The 11,750-nt window shown below is 36.4% G+C and overlaps 1 protein-coding gene across 2 annotated transcripts in view; it reads left to right on the top strand.

The window, feature by feature from the left end:
• Positions 1-98: 98 nt before the first annotated feature.
• Positions 99-11,750, top strand: part of f5 (coagulation factor V) — a 13,183-nt gene continuing 1,531 nt past the window's right edge. The window contains exons 1-22 of one of the 2 annotated variants that reach the window (XM_027164645.2): positions 99-304; positions 746-825; positions 966-1,088; positions 1,739-1,951; positions 2,060-2,221; positions 2,305-2,526; positions 2,646-2,811; positions 2,892-3,072; positions 3,178-3,274; positions 4,293-4,498; positions 4,625-4,775; positions 4,903-5,115; positions 5,340-8,007; positions 8,662-8,827; positions 8,917-9,153; positions 9,238-9,454; positions 9,557-9,730; positions 9,826-9,942; positions 10,743-10,814; positions 10,917-11,002; positions 11,100-11,255; positions 11,349-11,493. In XM_027164645.2, coding sequence (XP_027020446.2) covers positions 162-304; positions 746-825; positions 966-1,088; positions 1,739-1,951; positions 2,060-2,221; positions 2,305-2,526; positions 2,646-2,811; positions 2,892-3,072; positions 3,178-3,274; positions 4,293-4,498; positions 4,625-4,775; positions 4,903-5,115; positions 5,340-8,007; positions 8,662-8,827; positions 8,917-9,153; positions 9,238-9,454; positions 9,557-9,730; positions 9,826-9,942; positions 10,743-10,814; positions 10,917-11,002; positions 11,100-11,255; positions 11,349-11,493 — 5,995 coding nt within the window. In that variant the 5' untranslated portion in view covers positions 99-161. Of the gene's footprint in view, positions 305-745; positions 826-965; positions 1,089-1,738; positions 1,952-2,059; positions 2,222-2,304; positions 2,527-2,645; positions 2,812-2,891; positions 3,073-3,177; positions 3,275-4,292; positions 4,499-4,624; positions 4,776-4,902; positions 5,116-5,339; positions 8,008-8,658; positions 8,828-8,916; positions 9,154-9,237; positions 9,455-9,556; positions 9,731-9,825; positions 9,943-10,742; positions 10,815-10,916; positions 11,003-11,099; positions 11,256-11,348; positions 11,494-11,750 lie in introns of both variants that reach the window. The other variant, XM_047815236.1, reaches the window with a different exon arrangement.

Here is an 11,750-nt window from a genome sequence, read left to right as displayed (position 1 = left end):
TGCATGCACGCACGCACGTGTGTGTGTGTGTGGGGGGGGGGCTGTGTGGCTTCTGTGGAAGATAGAGATAAAGCTAATCTATAAAGCTAATCTTTACTGAGAGATCAGAAGGCACTGCACTCTTGAGCAGACGCTCCTTACCTGGAGCTCCAGGCTGAGATATGATGTTTTCTCTTTGGTCGGTTGCTTTGAATGCTTTGGGCCTTCTGTCTTTTCTGAGTCAATGTGTAACGGCAGTGGATAGACAATATTACATTGCTGCAGTTAACATTAATTGGGATTATACAACAAAAGGAGCACAAAGGTATTTAATCACTGTCCATTTATATTTTAACATTCTCACATTTTTGATCAAGAGCTTATTTTCTTATTTTATTGAATAGCATTTGAAACTCCTATCAGATGAAATAGTTTTGGTTAATATGTATTTCAGATCATCTACAAAATTTACAGTATGTGAGAAGTAAATTACATGTAGGTTACATTTTTCTTGCAGAGTATATTGCTGCATTTTTTAAGAATTCAGTTTTAACTTTAACATCAGATGAATGAATATGCTAAAAAGCGTGTGTTTTTTAGAACATAGTCTATACCAGGATTGAGTGACCTGTATTGCAATACTTAGCTAATTTAGCAATAGCTATTTAGAAAGAAACCGTAACAGGACTTGCTCAGTTTTTTTCGATTGTGCTATTAAATTATTTAGTTTAATTACTTTTAAATGAATATTTCTGTTTTTATATAGTGTTGGTCCCACCTATAAAAAGACAGTGTACAGGGAATATGACCCAGATTTCAAAAATGCTAAAACAACTCCATGGTCAGGTATTCAATTTTCTTTTGTAAGGTGGATGTTCTTATTTTAATATGAGTCAAAATACATACTGTATGAATCTTAAAAGACCCTACATTTAAGTATGTCTCTGAAACTACTATAGAATTATGAAATAATTTTGTTTCTTCAGGGCTGCTGGGACCAACACTCCGTGGCCAAGTTGGTGACACCATCATCGTCACGTTCAGAAACATGGCGGATCATCCCTGTAGTATCCATTCACATGGCATTGCTTATGGAAAACAGTCTGAAGGTCGGTATACCTGTGTCTTAAATGTATAAACTAAGTAAATGACAATATTATGCAGCTATAGTCAGTCTGTGTATATAAAACAGTGTAACATAATGAATTTGTTGCTTAGGAAATTGCATTTCTCTCACTGGCACTTGTCCAGTTAAGCAAACTGAAGAGGAGTATTTATCTTTGTCAGATATATTAACCACAGTCTGTACCCAAGTCCAAAATGAAGACCAGAAAAACAATCAATAACATTTTGAATATCTGTTCTGGTATGGACTATATTCCTGTCAATCAGATAATTACTGTGTGTTGAACTGGTAGAAACAGTAAATGGCAGTCAATATCTAATGGAAGATAAATATCTAATCCCTTTATAGCATGGTAAAATCTCCTCTATTAAGTGATTATTTGCTTATCTGAGTACACAAGTTAACAGTAAGTATAGATTCCCTTTTCAGATTAAGTAAGATTAGTATTTGCCATTTTTATACATATTAACCACACTCGGTGCCTAATTCCAAAATGAACAGGGAAAATTATTATTTCACCTTCACAAAGGCTTGATTTCTCCATACAGAATTAAGGTGAATATTGCCTGTGATGTTTATACAAACAGATGGCAAAACATTAACATATGATGCTGCAAATATTTAATCCGTTAGGATCGTTGTACTTTGACAACACGTCCCAGTTTGAGAAACAGGATGATGTCATAAATCCTGGAAAAGAGCATACATACTACTGGGAGGTAACTAAAGATGTGGCCCCACAGGACGCCGATCCCCCGTGTGTCACATATACTTATTTCTCACATAATGATATTGTCAAGGACTACAACACAGGCCTGATTGGTACTGTACTAATTTGTAAAACTGGTATGATTATTTTTTCATTATTCTCATTATTATATATGATATTGGTTACAGATAATGCTGTTTATTCTGAAGCTCTCTTACACTGATATGTATGCCTTTACTCTACAGGCAGCCTTGATGAGTCTGGAAATCAGGTTCATTTCCATCAAGAATTCACACTGTTGTTTGGAGTCTTTGATGAGAGCAACACCTGGTACAGCACAGGGGTTACACCACTTAAAGACCATGTGAAATACACAATCAATGGCTTTACCAATGGCTCTGTCCCTGGTAAGCTGGTTAATTTTTTATCTATGACAGAATATCTCGTATTACTGTATATCTCTTATTATATTTCTCTTGATCTTCTCCAGATCTTAATGTGTGTGCACATTCCAAAGTAACCTGGCACCTAGTTGGTATGAGTTCTGAGCCAGAGCTTTTTTCTGTGCACTTCAATGGCCAGGTTCTACAGCAGAATGGACACAAGGTGTCATCAATTGGTATTATCAGTGGTATAGCTACCAGTGCAGAGATGGTGGCCACCTACCCTGGTCGCTGGCTTCTGTCTTCTCACATTAGCAAACACTTGGAAGGTAAGCCCTGGTGACACAACAAGACTAGCTCTAGTTGTTCCTTTGACAAAAGGCATACTTTAAAGGCATCAATTACTTTAAAACTAAATCTAAGAACATGGCTCCTCACTTTATTTCAGCTGGGCTGCATGGCTTTCTGGACATTAATAAATGTGAAGAGTTTACTGCACCGAAGCGAAAGCTTACAATTCAGCAAAAACGAGAGAGTCAAGAATGGATTTACTACATTGCAGCTGAGGAGATCATTTGGGATTATGCCCCAAATTTGCCAGATATTGTGGACAAGTACATGCCAATCATTATTAAACAATGTCCGATCTCCTCTGATAATTATGCTTAAAGGTGTTTTGTTTCTTCTCACTCAGGAATTTTCGATCCACATACTTAAAACAGGGTGCAGGGCGGATTGGTAAGAAATATAAAAAAGCTGTGTTCGCTCAGTACACAGATGATTCGTTTAATGAAAGGGCAGAATACAAGCAAAGGAAGAAGGAGTTGGGAATTCTTGGTCCTGTGATCAGAGCACAGATCAGAGACATAATAAAGGTAAAGGGGATAAAAAGTCAGAACAAAAGTACAAAATCATGCCATGTGACACTGTTGGTGTCCTTCTGACAATCAATAACTATGCATATTATTCCATGTTTACAGATTGTGTTCAAAAATAAAGCATCACGTCCGTACAGCATTTATCCTCATGGATTAACCATCGATAAAGCATCAGAAGGAGTCAATTACCCTGACGGAGGTTATTAAAATTTCCATTTACGCATGTCATATTCCAAAGTCAAATATGTTAAATAATCTTTTCATATCTTTATGTCGATGGCGTAAATTCTGACCTTTTGTAATGTTGCAATGCTCAAAACCCAATTCTGATATTCTTTTAACATATATGTGTGCAAATGTTACAGAGAGCTTAAAAATGTGTGTGCACAACTCAAGTGATGTATTTAGTGACTCCCACAAAAATCTATAAAAGATAAATGAATTTGTCAAAGACATAAGTGGAAGTGTGGTGTCCCCTGTTCCCAGACTGATTGTTTATAACAATAATAATGCTCTGAATGTTTACTCTTGATTTGAACCCTGGGTTTTGCATGTTGAGACTGCGTTTATTGTTAAAAAGGATAAACCAACATAAGACTAGACGGCTGTCTATCGAAGAAAAGCAAGTCATTCTGAAGCTGAAAAAGTGGGATATCACCCAGAACCACTGCACAAGACATTTACCGGATGCCTTTATCCAGAGCATCTTATTTCATTTACACAACTGAGCAGTTGAGGGTTAAGGACCTTGCTCAGCGGCCTCACAATAGCAGCTTGCTTGTCTTGGAATTTGAACTCGCAACCTTCTGATTAGTTATCACCAACTTAACCACAGATCTACCACTCTGCACAAGTGTTGGCCATAGTTGTTATGAAGCTATCACAACCCACTGTTCAAAACTACTTCAAGACATTTAGATCATTTAGATAAATGTAAATACCACAAGATGCAAACCACTCATCAGCAATAAGAATCAGATGGTCAGTACAGTATATGATCTGAAGCCATGAGTCAAAATTCACATTAGTTAGTCTTTATTTTACATACATAGTATTCAAATGTTTTTACGTACAATTATAGATATCAAATTTCATGTGTAAATGCACATATGAATGGTTTAAATCTATTTGTATCCAGCTTGATGAATTATGCCCAAAGTTTTAAAAGGAAATATAGCAAAAATGATCTATTTTAATGTTTTTTTATGATCTGAAAGGTAACCAGAGCCATGCAGTGCAACCAGGGGAGACTTACACATATGTGTGGCGAGTCATTGAGCAGGACGAACCATTAAACAGTGATTCAAGGTGTCTCACCAGGATGTACCATAGTGCAGTAAACACTCCACGTGACATTGCTTCAGGTCTTGTTGGGCCACTTCTTATCTGCAAAAGCCAGTCTCTCAATACCAGGAATGTCCAGGTAACTCATTGTGGTATTTGTTCTATTTATTTTTTAAATACACAGGCAGTTTTGTTTCTCATGTGACATCCATTATTGATTCATCTGGTACTGTGTCAGTTCTAAAACAATTGCTCCATTTTTCAGGTGAGGGCAGACAAAGAGCAACATGCTATGTTTGCAGTTTTTGATGAAAACAAGAGTTGGTACCTAAATGAGAACATCCTCACATATTGTGGTGACCCAAAAAATTTAAAACCAGATGATCCAGAGTTCTATAACTCAAACGTTATGCACAGTGAGTATATTTGTTTGCACAGTAATTATTTTAATCAATTTAATTATTAACCTTTATAGTTTAATTAATATAATTCTTTAAAGCATTTAATGGTTACATAAATAATCATATAAATTATCCTTCACAGCAATTAATGGTTATGTGTATGAAAGTGGCCAGGTCCTGGGGTTTTGCAATGGTGAGATTGCAACTTGGCATGTGTCTAGCGTTGGGGAACAAGATGACATCCAAACAGCTACATTTTATGGACACACATTTGAACTTAACAATAGAGAGGAAGACATTCTCAGTCTGTTTCCCATGACAGGAGAGACGATTTCCATGAACATGGCTAATGTTGGTAAGTATACCTGAAATATGTGACATGTATATGTTATTTAATGTTACAATTTATAAATGTTATTTAAAGTATATTTTTTATTAATCAAACAATTTTATGGCAAATTAAAATAATATTCTTGTAAAAATCCTTGTGCAAATGTCACTTACACACACATTTTTTGGTATGTTGGTAACATATTTTATCTTTCTCTTTTTATTATCCCTTCTATTCTTATTATTAAGGAGTTTGGCTAATGGCATCACTGAACACACATGAGACACAAAAAGGATTAAGAGTGAAGTTTAAGGATGTTGAATGCTTCAGGGACTACATTGTTGAGGATTTTGATGATTCTAACAATTATGTACAAGAGAAGTATGAAGTGTGGAAACCCAAAAACGAGACAGAGTTAAAAACTGAGAAATCAAACCTAAATCAAATCACAAGCTCTGAAATTGATTCAGCGTCTGATGACTATGCAGCAATTATTGGATTAAGGTCACTGAAAAGCACAGGAGTGAACGATATGGAACTGTTAGACCTTTCTAGCTTAGATACTGATGAGGACAAGCTGAATTCTGCTGATGTGATCCAAAACATGGTTGATGACAACAATCTTACAACAAAAGCTGTTCAAAATGAAAGCACAACAGAGTCAACAATCAGATTAACTTTGGAATTGGCACCAGCTAACTCCATAATCAATGGATCTCAGGGTACCAACACTAATCCTAGTAACATCTCACTTCTACAAAATATTGATAGTGAAATCATCTTAGAGAACAACCAAAACACATTATTAGTAAAAGAAGAGATAAAGCAATTGCTATCAACCCAAACATCAAGTGACTTAGACACACAGACCCCAGACTTACTGCTGAGCTCTGTGGAGGTGGTAGATGAAGATGGCAGGTCAAATGACAACATATTTATTTACAGTGTACCTACTCTTAACTCTCAGATTAGTAATACAGATATTGATATGAAAGACTTTGTACTACTAAATCATGGTGAACAGATAGAAACAAATATCCATAAGCATTCAGTTGAGTACAGCATCTCACCCACAGAGCTTCCTAACAACACCATTGTGAAACTTCTGGACAATAGCACCCAAACCACAGGGCTTCAGGATGGACAAGAATCAAATACAAAGATAAATTCAGAATCATTATATGAAAGGATTCAATATTTGAATAACCCAAAAGTGGTCTTAGATATTACACAGAAGACCACTCAAGAACTGAATAGAACCCAAGTGGAATACGATCTTTCAGTGCAGGAAGATGAAGCATTAAATGTTACCAAGGTGGAGTACGAACTTTCAGTGCACGAAGATAAAGAACTAAATGGCACTGAGATGGAATATGAACTTTCAGTACAAGGAGATGGAGTATTAAATGACACCAAAGTGGAGAATAAATTTTCAGTAAAGGAAGATAAAGAATTAAATTTCACTAAAGTGGAGTATGAATTTTCACTGCACGAAGATAGAGAATTAAATGGCACTGAAATTGAAAAAAAGCTTTCAGTACAGGAAGATGAAGAATTAAATGACACTCAAGTGGAGTATGAATTTTCAGTGCATGAAGATAAAGAATTAAATAGCACTGAAATTGAGAACAAACATTCAGTACAGGACGATGAAGAATTAAATGGCACTGAAATTGAGAACAAGCATTCAGTACAGGAAGATGAAGAATTGAATAACACTGAAGTGGAGTATGAATTTTCAGTGCCCATAGATAAAGAATTAAATGGCACTGAAATAGAAAATGAGCTGTCAGTACAGGAAGATAAAGAGTTAAATGGTACCCAAGTGGATGCTGAATTTCCATTTCAGGAAGAAAAAGAAATAAATAACACAAAACTGGGCATAGAAATGACCCTGGAGGACCTCACACACACAGACATTGAAGAACCCTACAGCACCAAGATGGACTCCGACATTTCCAATAACATGCTGAATGATTCTCATGCATTCTTTGGGAGTCAGAATTCAGAGAAAAAAAACTTTCCTCAGAATGTTACATCCTCTTCAATAATTCCTTTCACTAACTATGCACATAATGAGACAGCGAGCCTAAAAGGCAGCAACCTCTACACATCATCAGAAGAGCTCAGTTCAGAGAGCCTTGAGAATACTTCCTTTTCTAGTTCCATTTTCAACGGTTCATCTCCAGAAAGTAAAGCCTCCAACACTAATATCCTACTAACAAACAGCAGTTCAGAGCAGGTTGTACAAGATGTTGAAAATATTCTTAATGAAGTGGTAATTTATCTAAAGGGCAGCAACAACACTATGGTCATTCTCACCACACCCTTGGATACACAAGCAAAGAACTGGAGTTATGAAGGGAAACATGAGTTTGTGCCAATGGAGTTCCCAGATCATATGAACAAATATGTAACAGGCAAGCAACCAAATAGTGTAGATGAAGTGAAGAAAAAAATACATCTAAAAAGGGTGACACCAATGAAAGGGTATGGCATGAAGACAAGAAAGAGAAAGGAGTACAAACCACAAGCTCGCAGTGACATCTCTCCACGAGGCTTCTCTCCACGGGGTTTTGCTCCTTCTCAGCTTGCACCAAGGACTACCAAGCCCAACAGTGAAGAAGACATGATGCCCAAAGCCATAGTCATAGGCATTCCCAGGAATGATTTCAATGAGTATGAAATATATGTCCCTCATGGCCAGGAGGATACTGATTTTGAGAACCAATCTGATAACAAAGAAGAATATGAATATGTTGATTACAGAGACCCATATGGCAAACCAGCTCAAGCTGAAACTGAAATACTTGATGAAGTAACTAAATATTCCTTGCAAATGGCTGGCAGCAAGTCCAGGGTCTACTTTATTACTGCTGAAGAAGTTTACTGGGATTATGCAGGCTATGGACAAAGGTAATTTGCTTAGTCACAAAGGTAACATCAGCTGGGCAGCTTGTCAAGTTGATGAAGGGCTTTTGTTTATCCAAATTGTACTGTGTCTCTGGAACACTGTACTGAACATTTACACCACCTACAATTTAAAGTGTAATGAGATTAAAAACAAAATGCAGTCAACTACATTTTTGTTTTTTTGTATTGAATTACATGAAAATTAATTATGTAGTAAATAATTGCATAACCTCAGAATGTAACATCCTCTTCAATAGTTTATTTCACTACCTATGCACATAATGAGACAATGAGCCTAAAAGGCAGCAACCTCTACACATCATCAGAAGAGCTCAGTTCAGAGAGCCTTGAGAATACTTCCTTTTCTAGTTCCATTTTCAACCGTTCATCTCCAGAAAGTAAAGCCTCCAACACTAATATCCTACTAACAAACAGCAGTTCAGAGCAGGTTGTACAAGATGTTGAAAATAGTTTTAATGAAGTGGTAATTTAGTAAAGGACAGCAACAACACTATGGTCATTATATACTGTATATGCACTATGGACAATACTATGGTCATTATTATATATTGGCAAAGACATTTCACAAACAATGTACCTTAAGGTTCTTTTATTTGAGTCACTACCTTGGTTCATCTGTTTCTCTCTTCAAAGTAGGGAAGATAAAGCCTCAGCGAAGGAGAGGCCCACACTGTTCAAGAAAGTGCTGTTCAGGTCGTATTTAGACAGCTCCTTTTCAACCCCAGACACTCGTGGAGAAGTTGATGAGCATCTTGGCATCATGGGACCAATCATTAAGGCTGAAGTTGATGAAACCATATATGTAAAATCTGCTAACTGAACAAAATGGTTGGGTTTTGTACTACAAAGTGATCATTCAAATTAACATAATGAGTCTGTATTTCCTTCTAGGTAGTCTTCAGGAATCTTGCCAGCCGCTCATACTCATTGCATGCAAATGGAGTGTCATATAGCAAAAATATGGAGGGGATGATTTATGATGATAGCTCACCTTACTGGTACAAGTATGATGATGAAGTTCAACCCAATAAAACCTTTACCTATATTTGGACAGTAAATGACAAAGTGGGGCCATCAAATGGTGAATCTGACTGCCGAATATGGACTTATTACTCTGGCGTAAATCCTGTAAGTTTAAATTTGAGACTGCCTTGTAGCTACGATGTGAAAACATTTTTGCATGAATATAAACTCTGAATTTTGTTGATACAGGAGAAAGACATCCATTCTGGACTGATTGGGCCTCTTCTTGTTTGTAAGAAGGGCACCCTGGCTAAAACCCCAAAAGATACGCAAGAATTTATGTTACTTTTTATGACATTTGATGAGAACAAGAGTTGGTACTATGACCAAAACTGGGAGATTCTCAAGAAAACAAACAGAAGAGCAACCCTGGACCCAAATTTCAATAATAATATCAAATTTCATGGTATTTTGGAGCTACTTAGTGTTGCTGATTTTATTGCTGATGCTATGAAATAATCAACTCTAGACTAGGATGTTAACAGCTGTCTTTTTTGTTCACTCTTAGCTATTAATGGAATTATATACAGCCTCAAAGGACTCCGCATGTATGCTAATCAGCTGGTAAATTGGCATCTTATAAACATGGGCTCTCCAAAAGACTTCCACAGTATTCACTTTCATGGCCAGACCTTCCTCATGAATGACCACCATCGTCAGGGAGTATATCCACTTTTACCAGGTTTGCATTTTTTCATGTTTTGTGTTGTTTTACATTCCTGAAATTAGTTAATGAACTCTCTTTCTTTTATTTGCATTTTTGATGCTGTCATGCAGGGAGTTTTGCAACTCTGCAGATGTGGCCATCAAAGCCAGGGCTCTGGATGTTGGAATCAGAGGTTGGAATTTCTCAGCAGAGAGGGATGCAGACCCTATTTTTAGTGTTAGACAATGGTATTAAAATATTTGGTCACTTGCATATCTGAAAAGGAAAACTAATAGGGGAAAAGGGGAAGGTGCTGACTGTGATGATTACACACAGTCCCTCCTATAAGTATTGGAACAACAAGACCAGTTCTTAAGTTTTTGCTATACATTTAAGACATTTGGGTTTGATATCCACAGATGATTATGAGAGAATAGACAGAAATTTCAGCATTTATTTCCTGATCTTCTGGTTTGAGTTTGCATGTCTGCATCTGGAACAGATTCACATCTTCATCCAGTCTAATTCATCCAGTCTAATTAGTTGGAACTTCATAATTCAACACAAGTCAATCACCAAATCCTATCCCAACTGAACATGCATTTCACCTCATGAATAGGAGACTAAATTAGAAACCTCCCAAAACAAATAACAAATTAACGTAGCTGTTCAAATCTGGAGAAGCATCACAAAAGGAAAAAAGTTGATGTCAGCAGATTGACGGCTTATTGCAGTTAATTCAAGCACGAGATATCCAAATCCAACCAAATATTAAGTGTTATTTACTTTAGGATGATCTTATCTAATAATTTTGCTCACCAAAATATCAGGTGGATGTGAATATCAAATGAAAGCTGAAATTCTAAATAGTGTCTTATATTCATCTCAGATGCAAAATTGGCCAAAGAATTTGCTTTGCTGTTACAGTACTTTCAGAGGAGACTGATGAATTTAGTGGCTGGGGTATCAGAATAAATAATTGGGAATCTTTGTCAAATCTCTCCCATCACTAGATTGCAAATACATTCTATCTGTGTTTATTTTACAGAATGTGATCACTCTCTTGGTCTGATTTCTGGTGCTGTTAAAGACAGTCAAATAACAGCATCCAATTCTAGAGGTATTATAACATTCCTTGACATTTTGTAATATATGGCATAATTCAGATAGCTTTATAATAACCATAATTAATTATCCAGTGTAAATTCATTCTAAATTGAAGGCTACTGGCTTCCCAATTTGGCCAGACTGCACAATACAGGACAGTACAATGCATGGAGTACAATAAAGCCAGATGACTGGATACAGGTATCATTTTATAATGGCATTTTACAAGTTATTAACCTATAAATTGCAATGTGTTACTAAATAATTACAAGAAAAGATGGTTGGTCCTGCTTTCTAGGTAGACTTCCAACGGCCAGTGGTGATCAGTAAAATAGCCACACAGGGAGCCAAACAACTCTTCACCTCTCATTATGTTCTGAACTACACAATCTTCTACAGCACAGACCGCAAAAGGTGGAATTGGTACAAGGGAGACAGCAAAACTTCGAGAAAGGTAAGTAACTACATCAATATATGATGCAATACATTGCATAGATACTTAATATGTGAATGCTGATTTTACCTATTTTCTTTTCCATTTCCCAAGACATTTGAAGGTAATAGGGAAGCCCATGGAGTGAAGGAGAATATATTCTTTCCACCTATTATTAGCCGTTATGTGCGGCTTTACCCTTCACATTCATATAATTATCCAACAGTTCGCATGGAGTTCTATGGATGTGAGTTAGATGGTAGGTGTGAAATGTTTTTGCATCATTTCAAGTTTAATATTAGTGAATACAGACAGCTTAGATATGCTATAATCAAGGATTGACACATCTTTGGTGCTCATATTCCATGCAGTTCTCTAATGATACTCTAGTAGAAAATGATTGGTGTAGTACTCACAAAAGCGATACTTTATCCAGCACACTCTCCTTCCCATCTTCACTTTCAAAATCAACCTGTGATGTGCTTCAGTTCAGACTTCAAAATAGTTTAAATAGAA

This window comes from Tachysurus fulvidraco, chromosome 6 (genome assembly GCF_022655615.1).
Source record: "Tachysurus fulvidraco isolate hzauxx_2018 chromosome 6, HZAU_PFXX_2.0, whole genome shotgun sequence".
NCBI lineage: Eukaryota > Metazoa > Chordata > Actinopteri > Siluriformes > Bagridae > Tachysurus > Tachysurus fulvidraco.
The sequence above is the reverse complement of the archived record's forward strand: the minus strand, read 5'-3'. Positions and strand labels throughout refer to the sequence as shown.